General features: G+C 45.6%; 1 protein-coding gene across 4 annotated transcripts in view; it reads left to right on the top strand.

Moving 5' to 3' along the window:
- Positions 1-24,418, top strand: part of Sema2a (Semaphorin 2a) — a 475,650-nt gene that overhangs the window by 443,617 nt on the left and 7,615 nt on the right. For all 4 annotated transcript variants that reach the window (XM_076808047.1, XM_076808049.1, XM_076808048.1 and 1 more), the window contains 7 exons: positions 12,351-12,413; positions 14,555-14,662; positions 16,091-16,361; positions 21,846-22,076; positions 22,293-22,706; positions 23,063-23,339; positions 23,717-24,164. In XM_076808047.1, the coding sequence (XP_076664162.1) occupies positions 12,351-12,413; positions 14,555-14,662; positions 16,091-16,361; positions 21,846-22,076; positions 22,293-22,706; positions 23,063-23,339; positions 23,717-24,164 (1,812 nt within the window). The remainder of the gene's footprint in view (positions 1-12,350; positions 12,414-14,554; positions 14,663-16,090; positions 16,362-21,845; positions 22,077-22,292; positions 22,707-23,062; positions 23,340-23,716; positions 24,165-24,418) is intronic.

Here is a 24,418-nt window from a genome sequence, read left to right on the forward strand (position 1 = left end):
TCTTTTTCGCAGTGCAGATAGGTTTCGCGTCGGTTGCGTAAGGAGTAAATCACAAAAATTGAAATTCACGATATCGGATTGAAATCAATATTGAATGCAGATTGAATCCCGGGTTTTCGCTCCTTCCACCCTGTCGCCCACTTTTTCTCTTATCCTGCCGCCTCCCTTCGGCGGACGCGCGCACACAGACGCTCGTGCAACCGCGTATCCACTCTGTTTCTCCATTTTCCGCTGTTCCCGCTGCACTTCCTTTCTGTCCCTGCCTTCCTCGCACGATCGTCGAAGGACGAGGGGGGCTGGATGACGGGTTCCATTAAGAAAAAGTGACTTACGACGGCGATCGACAGCGAAAGGCACTTTTCGCGTCTGCCTCAGATCCGTTCGCGGATATTCCGCGCGTACGACCGGTGTCTGACGCGACCCTGAAGCTGCGGGAGTACTCTCGGTTACAAGGTGAAAGGAATCGCGACGTGGCTCGCGCGAATGTAGTCTCACCGGAATGAGATTGTTCGAGCAGGATCACGGCGGATCTGGAGAAAATTAGACCGGGTTGTTACTGGGTCCGCGTCGATCCACTTTCCTCCGTTGCTGTAACGAGCAACGATAAGCAAGCTCGTCAGATTCGGGAAACCCAAAGGCATCCCGTGTTACCGTGAATCGCCTTTATTTTCGCCCTTCCACAAGCTTGTCTCTTGGAATTTGCGCGACTGTTAAAGAACAATACGGTGGGAGAAGTGTAGCAGAACGAAGCGGTATATATAATCCTTTCATCTTAAATGAAGCCTCTGCACGATGGGACAGTACCGGTGTGATTGAAGTAACCTCGAAGTTACTTCTAAACATTCGCGGTTGTAAAGCGCACGGAACTGTCGCGTCTTCGTTTATGTGCCTTTGTGTCAGCATTTTCCGACATTGCCCTTGCATTAACCTGAGTTTCCCAAGGAGGATTATTAGCATATAGCGCACGTCGGTGGGGAGGACGATTCTATCTTGTAGCAGTTCAGTGCCAGCACATTACTATTTGATGAGATAAAAAGCGGCGCGGTGGCTCAGCCCGATGAATTTTTAACTACGCCTCCCAGGTACCATTACGGGCCACGAATTTCGAGGGTTAGGGGGTGTCGATACCCCTGGGAAACCGGTAGTCTTGGTACTTAAATAATTCAGCACTGTAAATTGTACCGGCCGCCGTATAGACTGATGTACCGTTTCCTTTTACTTCCGTTCAAAAGCTTATTCGTAAAAAACCGATGGTACCGTGAATATTTCACGGCGTCCGTGTTCTAGGAATGCGGTTCGATTTCACTTTCATAGAACCGTGGCCTTCCCATGGGGTGTAAAAGAACCCGGCTCGCCGTTCAATCATTCATTCGGTTCGGGAAAGATGCGCTCAATGTTTCCGGGCAGTTATACCGCGTAAATGAGATTGAATTATTCTACGTTCTCAGTTAGTTTTAGTGTTCTTGATATTCGTTCGATTGAAACTTCCTCTTTACCTTACAAGGGAGCACCGCGAACCCGGACTCACCGATTGGAACGCAACTTTGTGGGTTTTTAGAGTGACTCAAAGCAAGAACAACGGTGTGTTTCATTTGAGCCCTATCGCACTTTAAGGGGGTGAAAACTAACCTAAAAGTCAAATTGGCACTTCCACTTTTTCGCGGATAACTCTCAAAGTACAACAGGCAGAAAATACTGTTTCAAACAAAAGTTTAATGGTGCAATAAGCGCTACAAACTTGCGTTAACAAAATTTTGAAAACAGTTTTCTTCGTCAGTTATATATATATATATTTTAACTCTTTTCAAAATTTTGTTAATGGAAGTTTGTAGAGCTTATTGCACAATTAAACTTTTGTTTGAAACATTTTTTTCTGCCTGTTGTACTTTGAGAGTTATACGCGAAAAAGTAGAAGTGCCAATTTGACTTTGAGGTTAGTTTTCACCTGTTTAAAGTGCGATAGGGCCCAAATGAAACACACAGTTGTTCTTGTTTTGAATCACTCTAAAAACCCACAAAGTCGCGCTCCAATCGGTGAGTCCGGGTTCACGGTGTTCCCTTGTTAGTGTGCTTCTAAAATCACAGATTGCCCAAGAAAATTAAACAATCAACCAGAGAATTCTGTACGTCACAGAAGCTTGATTTCGAACTTGAAATATCTGTCCTCCAAGATCTGTAACGCCTATAATCAGCAACGTTCGGGACATGGAGCTTTGCTCAAGAGCAACAGCTCTCACTTTCAAGAGAGGAGCCAACCAGAAGTTTCGGTGAACTAGCAGGGCACCGGTGCTTCGATTAGTTAGCAGTAATGAAAAACCTAAGCGTCTGTAGTCTCTGAATCGGGCGAATCTTGGAGACGACGTTCTTGCCTAGCAATCGGGCACGCGTTGAGGAGTTTGTGGACGCGCGACATTGCCGCGACGACGCCGATGATTAAACCAGCACCAACCGAAACAAGCATCAGAAAGATAGGGAGGGTGGAGGGGTAGGTAGGGAACGAAGAAGCAACGAGTTCGCCGGAGTTTAGAGACGGGAATGACAACCTCTGAGCGTTCTGCTCGCGACATCGCCACCTCGCCAGGAGCTTAATCAAGCCGGGACCGGATGCCGAAAGTCTAAAGCCGTCCTCTGATGCGCTCAACGGCGGTTTGCGGACCTCTTGAATAGAGGAAGAAGAGAACCAGCGACTGATCTGGAGACGAGGAGCATAAAGCATCGAGCTCCATCCAAAGTGGGACACGACACTCTGCTGCAGCAGTGATTACATGTGGACAGGGTGTTTTCGGTGTCGCCTGCCACGACAGCGCTCAAAGCCTTTGCTATATAATCAGGCCGCCTTTCTTGCACCTGGCTGCATCTCCTCCTGGAGGCGACTGCCTCGCCCCGATCCACTCGTCGAAACGACTGCGTCCGCTGGCCGTGATTACAACGGGTCTAGCCTCTAGCGGAACGTTGGCCCATTTCCTGATTGCGCGGCCTGATTCAGGCAATTTTCGGGATCCTCCGCGTGGTCTAATGAATCGTTGGACAGTCGGACCTGGAGCTGGGATTACTGAGGTGCGTTGAAAAATTTTGGTGGTTGCGGCGGTGTCGTTGGAGAGTGGCAAATGTTCTCTGATTCGGAGGGGTCTCGTAGTGGTGGTGGTGGTTTCCAGAAATTTCAGGTTCGCTGTGGAGGAGTAGCGCGCGAAGGTCGATCCGGATGCAGGGATCTTGGAGCAAGATTTTGAGCAAGTAAACGGGATTACACGAACTTTCTGAGTGCACGTTAGTAATGAGGGGAGCGATGCGCGCAGAGCGCGAAACGCGACTAGCGTGGCGTAATGCGCAGCTGCCTTAGGTGAAGCGTGCTTCCCAAGCAAGGAATTCCTCTTTGTCTTTGATGCCGCGTCTCCGCGAGGTAACCTACAGAAGCGTCGACCTACTTCCCAGCCGCACTTTTTGTCCCCTCTGTTTTCTAACGGGCAAATGAGGAACCGGGCGCAGTCTAATGAAATGCAAAGACACAGCATCAGCGGAAAAGCTGGGCGGGCATGCCTTAAAGAATATGTAAATATGAAGTCGCGTCTTCCGCGGTGACGCGTTCAATTTATGCGCAACATCGGTTCAGTCGTACTTAGCCGAAGAGGAGTATCGATCGGAAGGCAAAACTTTCTCCAGCGGCAGAGCGCATGGGTTCTCCTGGTGCAAGCTCTCTCGCAGCTGAGTCGTCCCTGAGAATCTCCCCGGCGCGTGCCGAGATCGACGAGAACGATCCACGGAAGAACTCGCCTCGAAGATTCTCAACAGCAATCCCGAAATCTCCTCCGGATTGCCGCCTACGAGCCCGCCGAAGAGCACGGGAAAATAATAATCCATGCGCTGCTTAATGAAATCCCGCCTCATCCTGCAACCTCTTCTTCCAAATACCCCCTCCGCGCGTAATCCCACGCTCCAGACAGACGAGCCTTTGCACGTGTTGCCTGCTGCGTCGCGCTGCAACATTTCGGCATATACGGCGGCAAAGGTGGAAGGCTGGAGGGTCTGTGGGTGTGCCGTCTCAAAATGCAAGCGTCAACGACTTTCGTCGTCTGTAAGACGGGCAGACGTTCCTCGCAGACTGCTTGCCAAGCGTGTAAACGCGTCTCGGGGATCCCGTGGCCCCTCTCTATCCGTCGACTTTCCGTCCTCCGGCGGGATCCGCGGAAACTGGGCTCCAAGAGGGTTCGGGCAGGGGACCGGCGGGCACAGAGACGCCAGATATTTCTGTTTAATAGTCGGCGTACCATCCCTGGTAATGGAAGTCAGGGCGTTTGCATGCCGGCAGGCACGCCGTAAAGTTAATGGCGTCGTAGGAAGCACGGTAAAATGATGCACAGTGGCAGGGGCGACAATATTATTCCCATCACTGCGTGTTCATTCGTGTCCCGCGTGATTGGCAAACTGATTCGACGTGGAGGCAGGTAAATCTTTGCGGTTTACGAGTGCGCTGTTGGTGGATGAAACGTGGGCCAGGAGGATCGCGGATCTGGGATCGAGTTCTTCGCAGGTCTTAGAGAATAACTCATTGAATGTCCAAGCATAGTAGGGTGTACAGTGTATATAGCTCTGGAAAGACGTTTGAAAAGAAAATGCGAGTTAGGTATCTCTGTAATTGTCTTTATTATTTAGTTATAAGATTATTAATCACGTTATTAAGTGCCCTCAAATTCTATAACTCTTTAGATTACATATCCCTCCTAAAGAACTTAGGCACCGTTCACTCTTATATGCAGAACATCATCGTACTCTAATGGGTAAATACAATCCGATAAACCGTATCTAGAGACGCGGTAGCGTCTCGACGCCAACTACATGAACGACTCCATAAAAAAAACTTCAAAATAGTACAAAATTACGCCAAGTACATACATAAAGAAGTCGAGGACGAAAAAGAGTATTATCAAATAAATCACAAAAAATAGAAGATAATAATAAATAGAATATTAAAAATTATCTGAAGTCATTCCCTATGCAAATTATCTTTGTAAAAAGAAGTGAGATCCCCATAAAAAGAACTTCGAAAAAGTAAAAAAGTTACGCCAAGTAGTCGTGTCATCTTAAGCGCAGGTGGAAAGCATCTTTATGTACTTGCAGCTCATTTTGATTTCACATTTTTTTTTTATATGCTAATTATTATTATCTTCTATTCTTTTGTGATTTATTTGATTTCATGTACTTGGCGTAATTTTTTAACTTTTTCGAAGTTTTTTTATGGGGATGTGTATGAACGTTAACACCGTATCTAATGTGTTCGATTTCTTCGACTGCTCATTTCATACATATAGAACTAGAGTTATTAATCATATATGTAACTAGCTGTTATTTCATTTTACATTGGCTTTTATGTGCTTATCTCTATGTGACTTATTCCGCCACCATACTGCGTATTATGTATGTAATTTTCTAATCTGTGCTTCATTTCTCAGTGTATACACTGCTGTATATTGATTTATCAAAGGGCTTCCGTTTTAAATAAATTAATAAATTATCTCGAAAGGTTTTTTCCTTATTTTAACGAAGAATGTTGGTAGCAGCATTCAATTCTTTGCCATAAAATCTATCCAGGCAAAGATTGAAAATTTACCAGCCCTATTACCACGCTCCTCCTTCTAAACTGAATATCAATACGTTTAAGCAAGACACAGCATGGTGTCTACCATCCTGGTAACTCGCACCTGTTCTCTGCCTCCTGTTTCTCCCCCTTCTGTGTCTGATTCTCCGCCGAGTCTCTTGGTCTCCGTCTACTTGCACAGCAACTTCCCGTTGCTCTTTAGCGAATTAAGGGCTGAAGAACATAGCCTTTAATCAGAAACCGAGCAAGATTAAGGTGCGTTCCCATTTCGCCAGCTCGTTAACGGGCCCCTGGTAATACGAGCAGTTCGTTAGAAAAACGACGCGGGAGGTAGGTCTGATATCGAAGTTGGAATCTGAAATTGAACCGGTAGACAAATCGTCAGCTAACTCTGCTTCGGGGTACTTCCTTCACCTGTATTATATTCCCTTGGTCTTCGTGACTGAGACCAACGATCGATTTGGAACCATATATAGTCGCAATTAGGAACGATGGTACTGAGCATTCTTCTCCACCATTTTCCCATTTGGAACGATTAAGTAGCGATTGCTATATCGATTTCTTGTTAACGACAGTTGAGAATGGAGATTGCATGGGTGAACTAAGGTCTCATTAGGTCCCACCGTGCCTGTTTCGGGTTTCATTATGAGAAAGAGGAAAACAATGGGCAGGGTTTATGCAACGCGAGATTCAGTTACGTCCGCGAGGACAGCGCGACGCGCGCGCTACTAATATTAACCGAGCGTAATGGCGGGAAAATTTTACGAGTTACATAAACTTTTATGCGCAGCCGCGGCCACCGGTAATGGAAAAAGCCTGCGCGCCGGATCCAGCATTAGATTCTACGACTCATTTCACCCAAAACAATTCAGCGTTACCATACCTCATAAATGAGTGCACTTAATTAACGCCGCGCAGCCCCTTCCTCCGTGTATCCACGGAACCGCGATACTTTACCATCCTCGTCTTGCTCGAAAGCAGCGATGCGAAACCCTTGTACCTTCCAGCGCAGAAACTTCCCCGTTTCATTCTTTCGATCCTTTTACTCCCTTCTTTTTCATTATTCCCGACCTCGTCCACGATACTCTCCTCCCTTTGTCTTCCCAAGCAGAACAGGTTCTTCGGGGGAAAGCCGATAAATAGAGTATAAAATAAATCCTTTGGCCGATTAACGGACTGAACAGCGCATTCCTTCGCAAAGTACATCGTTCCCGTCGCACCCTTTCCGTGTAGCCAATACCATCAGCATGTTTCATTTCATCCCTGACCCTTCGACGCGCATAAAAAAAAACTGACGAAGGGAAAGTACTCTGGCCAGCATCGGCCTCAGTCTTCGACCCATTCTTCCTTTCAAAGATATACGCCAACCCCCTCAGTGCTCGCCGCACCGCCTCCATTTCCACGGTTAATCCGCAGCCAGGCTATTTCTAACTCACGCTCACCCGCCGGATAGTAATGATTAGTGTAACGAAGAGATCCTCGCCGGCTTACCGGTTAAGTGCGGATACCGGGAATGGCTTCGCTTTTAATTACCGCCGAGCTGGTGTGTACATCGCGGCCTCAATGCACCGGGCTGCTTAACGAGTAATGCGTCGTTATCAGAGGCCACGCGCAGCTGTACCTCGGCGGCAGGGCGGTGGTTGAATGATTTTAACGGGACACCGAGTGGAATTTGCAGTAAACGATCGCGAGTGTTCTCGAGTGGCTGAGCTGGTATTTCCTTGGCGAGGATGTGCGATATTGGGAGAGGGATTACAAAAGGAAGGAAAACAATCGCCGAGGTGTTATCTTCTGACATTTTACATACTTAGCTTGGGAAGAGGGTAACTGCGGGTAACTGGTCGATGGCGGGGTAACTGAGAATGGCAAACAGAGGCTTGTTCCTTTTATTTTCTGTGTTGTGCTAGTGGCACGGGTGTTAATAGACGACCGCTGAGTTTGAGGACGAGACTGATATAGAAGGGGGAATAAAATATCAGCTATTAAAATGAAGGATTCCTATGAAGAGAAGATATATATACATAGTACTGAAGATACTGTCAGATTAGGCAGATCAGATCGAAAACACTACAGAGACCACGTTACCAAGTAAAGATCGCAATACAGTAGCAACACTGGTTATCAAAAACTCAAGGTGAAGTAATCGACATAGAGCGAAGTGACATAGAAACGTCAAGATGAAAATTTTAACTAAGAAGGAGAGTCGCAGCTGAATGGAGCAGGGAGAGCGAAAAGATGGCACTAGGTGTACTCCGTTATTACTTAGTGGTCGTTTTGCATAGGAAATGCGTGGCGTATATCAACGACTTCGAGACCAAGTAGTTCATCCAGCCACGTATGCTGTATTTCGAGAGTAATTGTGCAGCAGCGGGCGAAGCTAACGTAGTTCCTAAGTAGATTATCTTTATACCGCTCGCGCGCGGGAAGGTCTACTCTGAAAATTATTATCTCGCTAACGTACTCCCTCGGTTAACAATTATCTCACGGATGTTAAGTTCCGTGAATGTGGAGATCGAGCAGCCTTGGCTTCGTCACTCTCAAATGTAACTTGCACTTGGATTCAAATAGGTCACACGCTTCTCATGCGCGTTTAAAGCAGGGTTCACCAAAAGGAATACACTGTGCATGTATCGACATCGAACGGACAGGGATCCAAAATACGCATATATTTTGAAGCCCTCAGAATCATTCTACATAGCAACCCCAGACTCCCCTATGTACCGTGAGTTGATCGTTGCAGATACTTTGTTAAAGCGAATGAAAAGTACCTACATCAGCTTCGTCTGTTTTGTTTCCCAATTGTGGTAAAGTTCTCGTCTCGCTGTGAACAGCGCGGATTAGGGTGACGAGAAATCGAGGCGACAGGATGCACCGACTACTTGGAGAACAAGATGTGTACACGCGATTCCATGCTCGTCGGAGCACGAACTTGTGTAATCGCACAATCGCGACGCGCGCACTCGCGTGCACTCTGTTTAGACACCGTACGTTTGCAAGTGATTACACATTCGTGTGCGTGGGTGTCCACCTGTGAACCCCTTGTCCTATGGCTAGCAAGCCTACACTCCGTGATTCGCACAGTTACGCAAGTGTTTGGGGATGATTATATATTCGTGCCTGTCCACTTACACAGTGGTACTATTGGCGTGTTCCGGGTGTTTACGTACGACGTGTTTCGAGCCTACGCGTGATATCGTACGCGTGTGATTATCCACTGTCGTGGGTTGTATGCCTGCGATAGAACGTTGGCATGATCGTGTGAATGGCTTGCGTTGGGCGCATGTGGACATGGACCTGGTTTTGTCGTCAGAAATACGTTGCTGTGGAATTCCTGAAGGGATGTTTCAGGGCGAGTACACCCAAATTTTGGAAGGGTGTTCGGGAGGGTCTTCTCGAATAGCAAGCACCATATGAATATGATTATAAAATGTTCATTACGTGACAGTGAAAGATACATATAAGTCATGGCCATTGGTAACTATTCCACTGCATTGCTCACGATATTTAGCAGAGTTATTTTAACTACCTTCATTTCTTTGAAAGTGGCGTGTAGGAGAGTTCAGTAGAAGTACGTTACTATTATGTTACCTAATTATAACAAAGGGAGAATGCAACAAAGGTCCCCAAACGTTGATACTGATATACGGTGTGTCATTGTGAGTTGCATGTTTGCTACGCATTTAAGAATTGCATACTTAACGGCCGCAGGTCAAGGAAAAGACAAGGTACTCCTTACTCGCAATTGATAAGTTTCATTTCCACTTTAAAGTGACCACTTACCACGAAAGAAATATAATTACCATATCGGTCACATTCGCGCACAGAATATTATCGCTCCAATAAAACACGTTACGTACCGAAAACGTTACTCGGTGAATTACCAGGCAACCAAGCAGCGTTATTGAATGAAACGAATTCGTATAATTCTCCTTGAACCCGTAACCATGAATTTCGCGTCCGATCCAGCCAAAATTTCCCACGAGCGTACTCGGAGAACGTTTAACGATAGCAATTGCAGCGAACATCGACAGCGTTCGAATTGGCGCGCGTAAATCGGTCGCCGTAAGTCTGCCCCCCCCCCCCCCGATTCCTGTGCAATCCGCTAAGTTCCAAGCAACGGAAGCCCGCCAAATAGAATTCCTACGCGTGATATTCCATTTTGGGCTGAAGTCACCGCGGGCCTCTGGATTCAATTCCGTTCGAGGCGATTTTCTTTATCGTCTCTTCGAACAAATAATTTCCCAGGCTCACCGAACTTCTATTACATAATCAAATACCGTAGAATTGCCGCCCCCATGACCCATAAAACACCGCGGGGAGACGATATTTGTCGTGTCACGGGACAACTACGATTCTTATATAGGAGACTTCTATCTCGTTGCAATTTTAATAATCCTCCAGGCCCTGTATAATATTGCAAGAGGGGGCTGCGAAACTGTCCAAGGGCACTGACTCATCGTCGGCGATTTCAACGCTTCAAGTGTCCCTGTCGCTGTCTTTCGCATCGGTCGAATAACGAATATGGTGGCGCGGGTCGCGTGCACACAAGCAGCAGCGATTCTTTCGTTTAATTTATTAGCCGTAGATCACTGTCGCCGGGTGCTGTTTCGGGTCGTTTCGGGCTTCTCCCTCTGGCCATCCGGGCCTGGGCTAGGACAATTTCGAGGATCGACGCCGTTTCTGGCCGTGACACCGGCGGGGAGCGGCACGCGACGTCCGCAGGAGATCGATCGTTAAGGCCGACGCGTTTCGGACGATTGACCGTGCAAACGAACCACTTCCTTTTCCGGATCGTGTCCACGACCTCTGGCACACGAAACGGCGACGGCTGCGGCAGAGAGAAGTCAGCCCTTCGGAGGCGTCGAGACGCATGGCCGTTGGGCTCGCGTGGCCGCGGTTTCCGGTTTTCGAAATTACGTTGGGGGAAGCTACTTGCACGAGGTCTGAGAAAAAAATCGATAACTGAAAGGATTTTTATTTTTATAGTCAAGTATACGGTAGATTATTATCTGGTTGGTCTTTTTTGTAATTTCCTCTGTTGGGAAGTGAAATTTTCTCGATAATGTTCACAATTGCTTATTGGTCGTGGTATTACTATGGTTAGCAAACTTCTGCATCGTTGCAAATAAATTCAGAAGTTCTATCGATAATAGAACCTTTCAAAGGAATCAGGTTGATAGGTATAGATTCAGATGTACCTACGTCTGGACAGCCACGAATTTCCCACATCATATTTCATCCAGGTCTCACTCGTTATCGACATCTATTTGATCGCTTATAGACACATAGGTATGGTGGCTAGCAATCTGGAGAAATCTCTTCTAGCTGAAGATTACTCGTGCACCGTTTCTCTCCTCACTTTACGCCATGAATACACACACACACCTTCAGCTTCCGCGTTACGTAAATGATCAAGCGTGTAAAGCCTGTACACAGAAAGCACATAGAATTACTTACAATTAGTCTACATTCGGTGCAGTATCGATCACAGGTGCCTTCACGTTAGATTTAGATGTCGTCAGCAAACACACTTTATTTTACGTTCCAGCCGCCGTTCTCGTCGAGAACGCATCCCACGTAATTAAACAAGTATTCAAGCAACATAATTATAAATTAAGAGAGACGAATCCGTCCTCGAATCGAGAGTCCGATGTCAAAGAGGCACTGCTAGTCGCGAGCAAAGACACGTCTGCGGACTTGATACATCCTCGAGCTCCCTATTCCGTAGCTCTGCGTCTGTTGACCTTATTTCGCGGCACATTCGCAGCAGCTTTCGAGTTCCGAAAGCTGAACGAGCGGCGCAGCTTCCGTCCGCGACGGAGTCGCGACCCGCACAATGGACACAAGAGCGCGGAGACCTCTTCTTCGCGCTTGCAGAACGTGAAGCATGCACTCGTGGCACCTCTTCGCGCCTCTGTGTAAGGTCGGCCGTGCTGTCGAGCGTTCGTCGCCGAAGAAACGATGGAAGGGACCGCCGGAGGAACGTCAAACAACGCGAATAGACGAACGTCCCGCGAGTCCAGGTCCCGAGTTCCCTGCCGGCCCTCCTCCGTCCGCCGAAAGACTCGCAATTACAGCGTCGAAATAGAATTCTCCGTCTTTCGACGCGGGCAACGACGCTCCCACGTCGAGTCATTCAACGGCCGTTCCAATGGAGGAACATTCATTTTCCGCCGCCGACATCTCGCGACGGTTGAATTTCTTATCGACCCGCCTTTCCTCGCCTCCACTCCGGGAAGGCACCGTAAAATGGACGGGGCTAACGAAGTTTAAAAGTATATTGCGCCGAGTGTGCGTTGTAATTGAGTTCCCGAGGCTCGTTTGACGTTTGTGTTCTTAATGATCGTCCTATATTTCTGCGACAGCACAGCTAGCGGGATTCAATCTCCCGCGTTGTACGTCTTTAATCGTTTCATCCAGGACGAGCGTATTAACGGCGGGAATAATTGGGAACGTTTCGCTGGTGCGTTGTAAGAGAACGCTCGGTAGGAAATGAGGACAGTTGGGGGTAATCTCTTCGAGAATAAGGAATGTCGGAGATGTTTGTTTCTTAGGGGTTGCTTTACCCCTAGAGGGTATTCTGTGATCGAATTAATTTCTTTGTATATTAAGGTATAGACCATGGGACACCTAGAAACGTGTGCACCTGAATGTTTAGGTGAAGGGATTTACTTAACTAGAATGTATTTGACCTGTCGTTGCTTCGAATGAATCTTATCACTGTTGAACTAACCATTTCGTCCGCTTTCTGTTGCAGAGGGACGCCCTGAACCTGGAGCCCAGCAACGTGGCGAACTGCGTGTCCAAAGGGAAATCAGAGGTGAACTACCTTTTTATTTCATTATCGTATTTAACACACCGCTCCTATTGCTTTTCGACGAGATTTTAATGCCGAGCTAATGTAATTAACGTCGCCCGAAATAGAAGCGTGCTGGCGTAATTATGGAAATGTAGAACGAGGCGTTGAAAGGCTGCGCGAGAAAAAGCTGAAGTTTCGTACGTGGATTGGATCGTAAAGCAACGATTTCATTAGGTATCCCTTTTAAAAGCGCGCAAATAAAGGGGAACACACGGCTACGATCTTCGACTGTCAGAATGGGTGATCGTTTGAATCAAAGAGATAGGGAATCATTTTATGGTTTGTCATAGAAAGCAAAGTAGAGGCACGGTTAAAGGTAAACGAAGAAACGTTTGTCTGAAACTGTTTACAATATTGTTAATATAAAGCAGCAGCTCGCAGCGACTTGCACACGGCATTGTTTCTTCTTTCTTTGTGAATCAAGTGTAATTCGAGTTCATTTGAAGGCACTGGTAACACAATGCCTTTGTTACTTCCGTGGCGTTTCCTTTTACATGTAAAACAAATGGATCGAAAGGGAAAAGAGATGGGTGAAAAAGCGGTGCAGGAGAGAGATCACGTTTAATGGACCGTGCGTTTTCAATCCCATGACTGCGGAATGCATTTCCACGAAATTTGATATTGAACAGATTTGTTAAAACCTGTCAACGGGCGGCAACTTTTACTGATACGGAATAGTGGAAACAACTTTCGACCGACATGTTTTCTCGTTCGGTGCGTTCGTTTTGCGGAGTATCCGTCGCTCCCGTTGATGTTCCTTTATTTCATAGAGTCGCTCGTTTCATGACAGCTCACATTTGCCTGTGAACAATATTTTTACGTACTCGTAAATTCATATCGAAACAGTACTTTATGAGCTGTTTAATTTGAAACTGACCTAAGTCCATTTATATTTAACAATTTTTTGTATATAAATTTTTAATACTAACTTCAAGTTGTACACGTGACTACAGTTAACAATAAAAAATTGACAAATGGACTTAGGCCACTTTCAAAATAAACGGCTCTTATATTGAGGTGGGTCGCTTTCGTATCACTGATTTCCATAGTTTCTCAATCCATCTTATTTGGTTAAATTATGAAAATAAGTCTTCTGCAGCACATAACAGTGCTGTTGCAGTTACAGTATCCCATACTTACTTCGCTTCGCTACTAAAATATTACTAGAAGTAGACAGAAACTTGGACAGTGTGCTAGACAACTCAGTACTGTCAAATTATGTACATTTCGAAGGTAAACTAACTAGTGAATGACTGAAAAGTTGAATCTATGGACCTTTGAGATTAATACTTGAATATATTTATGTATAACAACAACAAAACAACTGGTGAAATTGCATTTAGACTAATTTTTCTTGAAATTTCTATAAAAATTATTACTTATTCTTATCGCAATTTAAAAAAAAATTATAAAATGCAAAACGTGTAGAAGCCCAGTAAATGACCGCATACTTTTAATAAGAATTGTCCTTATTAATGTTTGCTTAATACGCGTAACTAAAAATATAGGATATTAAAAGTGCAACTACACACCACTTATAAACATATAATACTGTTTAAATTCATAATTGACATTTCTTTGCCTAATGGTCATTCACTGGTATGCGCTCAATTACTGGTTGGTTTACCCTATTCCTTTTACACAGACGATTAATCTGAAACATCACGCGAGAATACTGACAGGGTTTTTATGAAATTCCTGCTCATCGGGCGAAGGTATCGGAAAATATATCTCAGACATTCACAGTTGAAGGTGCAAAGAGACGTATATACCATAGCCGACGATTTCGTTTCCTCGTAGATCGTCGCTTATCACAGCTTCATTCGTATTCGTCGCGCGCAGCCTGTCGAGGTGTAAGGTCCACGCAAATATTCCCTACGTGACGACCAAACCAATTTACTTTCCCCGCGCGGCGATTCGCGCGCGAAATACGCGAGCGATGTGATCGATCACGGCGCAACCCTTTGCTACGACCTCGTTCTATATAATTCCCTGAAAAATCCGTGTCCACGCATCAAACTCCTCTGTGCCCGCCCGCCAACCCCCCGCGTTCCTTCCCACGTATCTGTCGAAAATTCAATTTTCTTCCCCTCTTTCCGCAGCACTTCGACTGCCGGAATCACATAAGGGTGATCCAGCCAATGGGGGACGGCAATCGGCTCTACATGTGCGGCACGAACGCTCACTCGCCCAAGGATTGGGTGATCTACGTAAGTATCTGTGTATATTTGTTGTTCATTCCGATTGGCCTGTCGCGGGCGTCAATCGTGGACGTTTGAGCGTTGAAACGAAGGGATGGAAAGCTTTCAAACGCGGCAAAAATAGGGTCAAGTTCGGAGAAGTGGTAACAGCAGAGATAGAGCTTATTAAACCTCGGGGTATTCGTGGGTTCTCAATTGCCACCACTCGTGACTAAATTATTCATGACTCATTAGGATTTGTTGATTCTTTACATCTTGATTATACAATTTCTTTCAAAGTACGTCAGATATTCTTAAAACCTTCACATTCAACATGGCGAGATAGAAATGTATTAACCCTTCGTTGACACTCTGGGTGTGAGCCACCCATAAGCTGATTTTGACGCTCTGTACCTTCTATATGCAAAATGAATACCTTTTCTCCCAAGCTGAGGTACAAACTGTTTTTTCTCTCAAAATATGATGTCCGAGCAACAACTCTGTAGATTTTTAGCTTCTAATATTGAAATTTGTAAAAGTTACAACGATTTAAAGATTTTCTTCGTTTTCTCTCGACATGTGGTAATCTAGAATTTTTTTACAAAAACTGTGATTAAATTTCAATACAAAAAACTATTGGCATATATTCTAGAGACCTTAAAACTGATCCATGATTTTTTTTATGACGATTGGATTCTTTAGATGATAATGGCAGTTGTTCAAAAATTGCTCTGGGTGTGAGCCACCCAGGTATGTCAAAGTTGATCGAGAAACAACGAAGGGTTAATTAGTATTAATTTTGACGAGAATTCAATTATTGCAATTTATACGTCGACTGTAGTGTTGCATTTTCTCGTTAAGGTAGCAATTCTTTCCTCCGACGAATCTGTCGCCAACGCAAAGCTACCTAGGCCTTGGAATTATGCAACGAGGTAAATGAATCGCGGGTTCAAGTACCCGTGTAATGAAGTCAAAGGATATATTGGTCCCGCTTTGTCGAAGATTACGACTCCCGTGCGTGTAATAGAGTTCAGTACAGTAACGCGCAGCTTTCGCGTCGGAACGCGTCGCTCTAGCCCAAAAATTTCCGCTGTGAACACGCGCCGTTCCTCTTCTACACGCTGTTCCCAAAGTAACGAGCGAAATTTGTGCAATTAGCTATGCTTGAAATCCACTTTTAACTTCTCCCACATTAAATTAACTTGTTTACATTTCTAGTGTCAATACTGTTTCGGAGCATAAATTACACAATTTACTTTCAACAAGTACTTACTATAAATACTATAAATACATAATTTACTTTCGTTTCACACAAATGGCTGAAAAAGTTGAAGCTTCGCTATTGGAAAAGGAAACTCGATATTGCACCGCTGCTATATTCGACTAGATATACTGTAATGAACACGTGTGAACTGCATCTCTTTCTACACATTGCAAAATTCCTGTGTTCTCTCACAGAGCAATCTGACCCACTTGCCCCGTCACGAGTTCGTCCCAGGCGTGGGAATGGGCATAGCGAAGTGTCCTTACGACCCTGCGGACAATTCGACGGCGGTCTGGGTGGAAAAGGGCAATCCTGGTGACTTGCCAGCCCTTTATTCCGGCACCAACGCCGAATTCACGAAAGCCGATACCGTAATCTTCCGTACGGATCTCTACAATTTAACCACCGGTCGCAAGGCCTTCAGCTTCAAGAGGACGCTGAAGTACGACTCCAAATGGCTGGACAGTGAGTACCCTTTTACCTGGTAATTTCTTCTTCTTCTTCTTCTTATTCTTCTTCTTCGGGGTCTCGAACGAGGTAATATCCGTTGAATTAGTGTCCCACCAACCAGGAACTTTTACAGCAACGAATGCGACGTCCAACGAGATGAAATCGTCGTAATGGCACTCTGAATTTGATACTTACACGCAGCCTATTTAGCTGATTTAAAGGTATCGATATCGAGACGACGAAGGAGTAAGTGGGGATATAACACAGACCTTTTTTAACACAGAATGTCATTGGTTAGACCTTCTACTGGGATCCAGATAGAGAGCATGAGACAGAGAAGAATTCGAGTCAGGTTTCTTGTGGTACTTAGCAACACAAATTTATTCAAAAGCTTAAGTCTAACATCCTTCAGAATCACCTATTAGAATGCCGACAGAAGCTCCTAGTAACTTAACTGACCAAGTCTCCAGACTTTACAGTCCCTGACACTCCACGTTTATGATTGCTGCCTAACGAACCAATCCCCAACTACTTCCACCAGTCACCAAACCTTAAAACCTTTATTCCACGATAACATTCGCCAATGAAGCATCAGCAATTCCCATTACTCTCCCATCAGCGAGGAAATCCATCACAGTCCCTTCATCAATCCGACGAAAGCAAGCTACACCTTGGAACGCCCTTAGAGGTTCTCGTTACCGTGGCGCCTCGTCGACAAAGAAATTTTCATTAGCAGCCGAATACGGATTTCCCGAAGAAATACGCGAAACAGCGGGAGACGAGGGCGAAAAAAGCCTCCTGGTTTCACGGCGAGATTCTTTGAAGCCCGAGCGTTGCAAGAAACACGTGCCCCGCTTAAATAGTTGCGTATAAAGCCGATACCACGGCGCGCCGGCTGTTTCTCTGGCGGAGGGGCTGACAGTTCCGTCTTTGAGCGTGTCGAGGGTTTCCACGGGAAAACCCTGTGAAGAAGGCGGACGATGGCGCGGGGGTGGAAGATAGAGGGCGGTTCGAAGGGTAACGCGTCTGTGTAGCGTAGCGTCGGCCACTGGGAGTGGGTGTTGGTTCCCAAGAACGCAGACTAATAAAATAACACCCAGCCACGATTTTCTCCGACTAAATGCTCTCTGCCCGTATCGGGCACCCGGAAACGGGAAAGGATCGAGGAAGTCGAAGTTTCTCGCGGAGAAACGCCCTTTTATATATCGCCCTGCGCCCCGTGAGCCGGTCTTTAATCAGTTTTAGCTGGGTCTCGATCAGCGGGAGGGATCGTTGCGAGTCGCTCGATTTTTCGTTACCGAGCGTTCCGTGGAATTCCATTGAGAGGGGAAAATTGGAAAATGTAGATTAGAACGTGTTCTGGATGTAGGATCGTGGAATGCGGTAACCAGGCAGAAACGCGACGGGGGAGATGTTTGGTTTGTTTGGATCGCGAGTGGTCCTGATTATGATTCATTATTTCCTGATGCTCTGAAGCGTGGTGCATCCGGTGATTACGGTAAATGAAGGAATTCGGTATGGAAAAGCGACAAATTCACTTTGATTCTGCCATATGAAATGTATCAAATGATATTTTATCATTCCCTTTCGTCGGATAAGAGGGGACTATACTCGTCTGACTCGCATCTCCCTTACGTTTACCTGTACCGGAGATTTCGAGCACTTATCGTAAATCCATTCTCCTGATTCTAATCCAAGAATGAGGACATATTTTGTTTCCATAATACTTCCGACCCGTCGAGTTCAGACTAAAAGTTTTCATCATCCTCTCCGAAGCACTTTGGGCTCCTCAGGGTGTTACTATTTTGCACCCTCCAAAGTGTACCAGAGTTCGACTTCTCTCTTTGGACTCTGTTCGCCAGGAGTAGGGTGGTAGCGAGAGCGAAAGGAGTAAAGCCGAGGTGAAGGAGAACAACGCCGACCCCACTTTGTATCTTTCCAACTTTGCCCATGGCCCTCGCTCTCTATGCATACCCCATCCCATGGGATGCATGATTAGCCGTTTGTTTCGTCGTTTAATTTGAAGGCGGTGCCCTTTCACCCCTTCGCTGCTCCGCCAGCCCGTTTACGGGGTCGGGACGTTACCATCAAGAGCCATTCCCCGCGCCGAGTTTGTCTATTAACAGAGGCGTTGATTAAATGCAGGAGAGACCCCGAAGAGACGGATAGTCTCACGTGCTGCTCTTACTCTCCCGGTTGTTCCTACCCTCCTATCCGATTCCGTTCACCCCTCCCGGTCGCTGGCTCTCTTTCTGGAGCAGCGTTCCCGAGCAAAGTATGTACAATGAAGATCGATGCGATTTGCGGCGCTGGAGGGAGATAAAGGATCACGAGGAGGAGCACGGCGGCAAGACGGGGGAAAAAGAGCGACTGGTGGATGGAGCTTAACAAGCTCTGAATAACCGACTGACGACCGGCCACTTTCACGGATCCTTGCGCGTGTCAAATGACGCTCAGGCGTTCCTCGTTCATTTGTTTTCCTTCCGCGAGGCGCCTCGATGTTCCAGCTTTCTGCGAGCTTGCTTCGTCAGGATTCATTGACTCGAGCGACACGGGGAAACCGAAGATTTCCCTGGGTTATTGCTCGAAAGGATAGCTTAAATGGACGCTGTGATTTATCTGAGGATGGCGCTCCGAGATCGTAGAATAATGGTTTCTCGTAGGTGGCATATTTTTGGGAAATAATGCATCTGAAAAGTAGTTAAATGCGTATGTAGGTTACGCCATATTCGTAATAGAAAAATAGCACGGGAAAAGTGGAAGAAACGTTTCTATTTCGGCTCTCTACGTGAACTGTGCGCTACGAGCGAGGAAGTAGAAAAGGTCCGTATGTAGGCAGACACAGATGAATACTGCACGCCGTGGGTGTCTCATACGTTACACTTCGGATTAAGTTATTAATATAACAGACCGTTTAAATATTGAAATGAACGTTGAAACCCCATTGTTTCTCATTGTTTATTCACTACTTTTTCCTTATATTCTTGACACTATCTCAACTGTGTACACTCGTTTTGCTCGCCAAGAAATGAGCATCAAACGCAAGCGTTTAAAAAGAATCTAAAAGATCTCCAGATAGATCAACACCTTGTTTCGCTTGCCGAGTTACCTTCCTAATTTCATTGTCCGGCAATATCACGTGTTATTAAATTTCTCTTATTAATTCCTTCAGTATTTCCAGTCACCCAGACACAAGTAATACCCGAAGCAAAGGCCAGACGACAGGTCTAATCAAATCTGCGCGATACTAATCACCCCCAGTTAGCATCTCTCTCTCTCTCTCTCTCTGCTAGGGGTTTACCAAAGCGTACAAAGTCTCTCAAAAACTTTGCGACACGGGGAGCTACGAGGGTGCTGGAAAAGATTGACACGATCAATTTAGCGATCCCGCGGAGACGTCACGTGGAAGTTCGGGAGCGAATATTAAACCGGTCGGGAGTAATTTGGCGTATTTATTAGCGCGGTGTCGCGCTATCGCGGCCGGGCACGGGGGACCCGCGGAAAATAGAATTTCCGTATTTGTACGCGCGACAAGCTAGCCTAGACGGCCGCCGCCGCGCGCAACTTGTAAACTTTATGAAACTAGCCCCAAGGGTGATTTCATTATTCCTCTCGCGCGCACGCCGAGCGAAATCGAGAGTACCGCGAGAACGTTTTCCTCTCTGCAATACCGTTCCGCGTCGACGAGAGGCGCCCAATCAAAACTCGTCGGTCGCCTCGTGTTCCACTCGAGTCCAGACATTTCCTTTTCCTGTGCCCGTCCCCGCTCCACCACCCACGTCTGTCCCGCGGCCCTCTCTCCCTCCTTCCCATCGTTTTCTCCTCTCACCCCGCTCGTTCGCCGTCGCGCCCTCAATATATCAAACTTCCAGCGGCGGAGCGTCAGACAATCGATTTAATCGGTGAACTGTGAAAGAGATTGCGGCCCCTTCTCCGCGACCGCCGCATAATGTAAAATCAACGGTGGCCTTGCTGTTTCTCGCGTTGCGATCGCAGCGCGGAACAAAAGCTTGATTTCCGTCTGTTGCGCCTCGATGCGCCTTGCTGGGCGAAGGCGCTTCGTCGGTGGAACGGTAATTAGAAACAGGAAGAAGGATGTGATAATGTGCTTTGGACACGTGGAGAGTGCGATTGGAATTGTACCGTAAAATTGGGGCGATTGTATTTATTAAATGATTTTACGATGCTTCGATACTCTGTATGTTTTGTGTTTGGTGTTTGTTTCTTTGGTGTATGGTTCAAATTTGGCAAACTCAATTTTCCACCCACTTCCATCGGTCCAATTGTCTTGAAACTTTTTATGTGTACGTGGGTGTGATGGCAATACAAATTTTTGTGAAAAACAAAGTCAAATATGAGAATAAAAAAAATAAGCAATGAAAGAAATATGAAACAATTCACAAACACTATAAAAAGTAGAAAATAAAAATATATATAACAAACAATTTTATGTTAAACGTTTTTACTAAAAATGCACTAGAAACTAACAAATAATTATTTTTCTGTGCTACAATTTCGATGGTGATATATGACTTTAAATAAAATCATACTAACTCTGTGATTATCCTGTAGAATTGTTCAAATCAATTGTAAAAAAAAGGATAATCACAATTTGTATGGTTTTATTTAAAGTGGCATATCACCATCGAAATTGTAGTACAAGAAAAAAATTATTTCTTAGTTTTTAATGCATTTTTAGTAAAATCGTCTAACATAAAATTTTTTTATATATTTTTTTGCTACTTGATGTTTGATGTGCGACTTTGATGGTGTTATGTAGAATTCTGGGAATCGATACTATGATTAGGAGTTTTGTTTTGATTTCTAGAGATAAATGAGGCATTGAGAGCAGAAATGAAATAACCCACATATTTTGCGAAATTGAATTAGTAGCAATAATGTACTTCAATAAGCTCTATAAACATATAAAGTAGGAACAATTAATTTTTTTTCTATGTGGGTTAGTCCGTTTTTGCTCTCAATGCCTCAAATGTAAGTCGTGCTCGAAAATCAAAATGATGAGGCGAAATAATTACCGAGGTAACTTGACAGCTGATCTCTTTTCTCCATATTTTAAGCCAATTCAGGGAATACGTTTGCCTACTTCCTTCCACATGTTGACTTTAAAGGGGGTTAAAACAGAGCGGAGCACGGGGAAGGATTTGCATCTTAATTTGCGTGATTGTGTTTAAAGAGTAAATCGCTCGACGGAAATCTGCGCGTGGAATTTGATTAACGAAGTGTCTTACCACGCTAGTTTCCATCGAAATTGCCACTGCTCTCGATCCACGGATTCTGACTCGTTTTCTGCTAAACTTGAAGAACGGGGTCAGTGTATCATTGAGAACAAGTCGAAGCCAAATGAAACTTCCACTTTTAGAAATTGTATAGATTTTTCGTTTCCAATGAAAGCGTCCGACGGGAATCTGGAATTTCACGCGGCACTATGTTCGCTAGGAATTACGGGACACACGAATGTTCTCTTTTATCTGTTTACAGAACCCAATTTCGTGGGATCCTATGACATCGGCGGCCACGTGTTCTTCTTCTTCCGCGAGACCGCGGTGGAATACATAAACTGCGGCAAAAGCGTGTACTCCCGTGTGGCAAGAGTTTGCAAAAGGGACACCGGGGGCAAGAATATTCTGTCGCAAAATTGGTCGACATACTTGAAAGCTAGATTAAACTGCTCGATACCTGGCGAATTCCCCTTCTACTTCAACGAAATACGTAAGCAACAAAAATATATCCAAGCAATCGATTACATCATCGAAACCTTTATGAATAAATAACAAACCAGACGATATACTACGCGCACAATTCTCTTTATTTATAAAAGATACAAGCAAATCTCCAAATTGAATCAAAAGCACATTGTTACTAGATGCGAGGCGTCTTTTATAATATCACGCGAAGTGACCATTCTTGAATGTACATTTTGTTCAGAGAGCATCTACAAGGTGCCTGGCGACGACACCCACTTCTACGGCACCTTCACCACCTCGACGAACGGACTGATGGGCTCAGCGATCTGCTCGTTCCACATCGACGCGATTCAAGAGGCGTTCCGTGGGAAATTCAAAGAGCAAGCGACGAGCAGCAGCGCCTGGCTTCCGGTGCTCTCCAACAAAGTTCCTGAACCACGGCCTGGCCAGTGCGTGAACGATACAGAGACTTTCCCAGACACCGTCCTCAACTTCATTCGGTCCCACCCTCTGATGGACTCTGCGATATCGCACGAGAACGAGAAGCCCGTGTTCTACAAACGCGACGTGATGTTCACACGGCTGGTCGTGGACAAGCTGCGCATCGACTTCGTTGGCCTCGACTTGGATTACACGGTCTACTATGCCGGCTCTAGTAAGCACACGATTTATTTCAAATGTTACAAGATGGGGTAGACATTCGAGTATTTGCCTTTCTTCTTTAATCGCAACGTCGAGCTACTAAATAGTGTAAAAGATATTTCAACGTTTAGTAAACGTACTACAAAGTGGCCCTAATTATTGACCGAGAGTTTAAGAATTATTTTTCTATAAAAATGGTTCATTTGTTGCCTATACTCTCTTGTGGAGTTTTCATCCTGCTATGAAATTCAGGAGGAATATCTCGCGCGACGTGAAAGTTATCTGATCAATGTAAATTTGACGGCTTAACAGTGCTCGTCAGCTGTTGGCAGCGCCAGTTTGCTATAGCATCCACCCTTCGTGTTACAGGCGACGGACGTGTACACAAAGTAGTTCAATGGATAGACAACAGTGAGGAGTCGCAGTCTATCTTGCTGGACGTTTTTGACGTGACGCCAGGCGAGCCGATCCAGGCGATGGAAATCTCGAAGGAGCACAAGGCCCTTTACGTCGCGTCTGATCATCGAATAAAGCAGATCGACCTGGTGATGTGCACGCGCAGGTATGACAACTGTCTGCGCTGCGTCCACGATCCCTACTGCGGCTGGGACAAGGACACCAACATGTGCAAGCCTTATGAACCTGGGTGAGTGCTAATTGATTGCAAACTGGGATTAGTAACTCGGTGGAGGGTTAATACCATTTTAACATTTCCTTTCAATGTTGACGAAGTGAGAAAATTAGTATATAGTTTTTAGAGTAATTTGAAAGATTCGGGAGTCTTCGCAATCCCTTTGGAGTCCTCCAAGCAGCATACGTTCGGTCATTTTTAACTAGAAACCTATAAGTCGCTTATCCTTTACCGATCTCATATATTAAATTTGATTTACACAAAGATCGAGCAAGTCTATATACGATTCTGCATAAGTGGGTCGCCCGGAAAACATATTCCTCGAAACTGTTTAATAAAACATACATGTATAGGAATACATGTCTGCAATGCGAATGCGTTGGTTTTTGCAGACTTCTTCAAGACGTGTCGAACAGTACAGCGGACGTGTGCGACAGCAGCGTGGGTAAGCGGAAGCTGGTGGTCACTTGGGGCCAGTCGGTGCATTTGGGCTGCTTCGTGAAGATGCCAGAGGTGCTGGCGAACCAGGAAGTCAAGTGGTACCACTACAGCAAGGAGAAGGGCAGGTACCAGATAGCGTACAAGTACGGCGCCGGAGGGGACAAGTTCATCGAGACGTCCGAGAAGGGGCTCGTGATCGTTGGTGTGAACGAGCAAGACGCCGGAAGATACGACTGCTGGCTCGGTGGCTCCCTTCTCTGTTCGTACAACATCACCGTGGACGCGCACAGATGTTCCGCCCCCGCAAAGTCCAACGATTATCAGAAGATATACTCGGACTGGTGCCACGAATTCGAGAAATACAAGTCCGCCATGAAGAGCTGGGAGAGGAAGCAAGCGGTGAGCCAATGTTTACCGATTACCACGCAAGAGTACAATCGTCTTAAATCGATATTCTCTATCAATACGGATTATATTTATCTTTAAGTATCGCGCCAGCTTTGTAACGATATCATGTATACCGAAAAGGATTGTGTCAAAAACTAAACGATCTTCATCCTCAAGTGTACAGTTTTACACACCACTCCGAGTGGCCCTAGGATATCTCGCTAGATTTCTTCTCTCACCGCGTAATGCGCGTGGGAAACTTAAAT

This window comes from Andrena cerasifolii, chromosome 3 (assembly GCF_050908995.1).
Source record: "Andrena cerasifolii isolate SP2316 chromosome 3, iyAndCera1_principal, whole genome shotgun sequence".
NCBI classification, from domain to species: domain Eukaryota; kingdom Metazoa; phylum Arthropoda; class Insecta; order Hymenoptera; family Andrenidae; genus Andrena; species Andrena cerasifolii.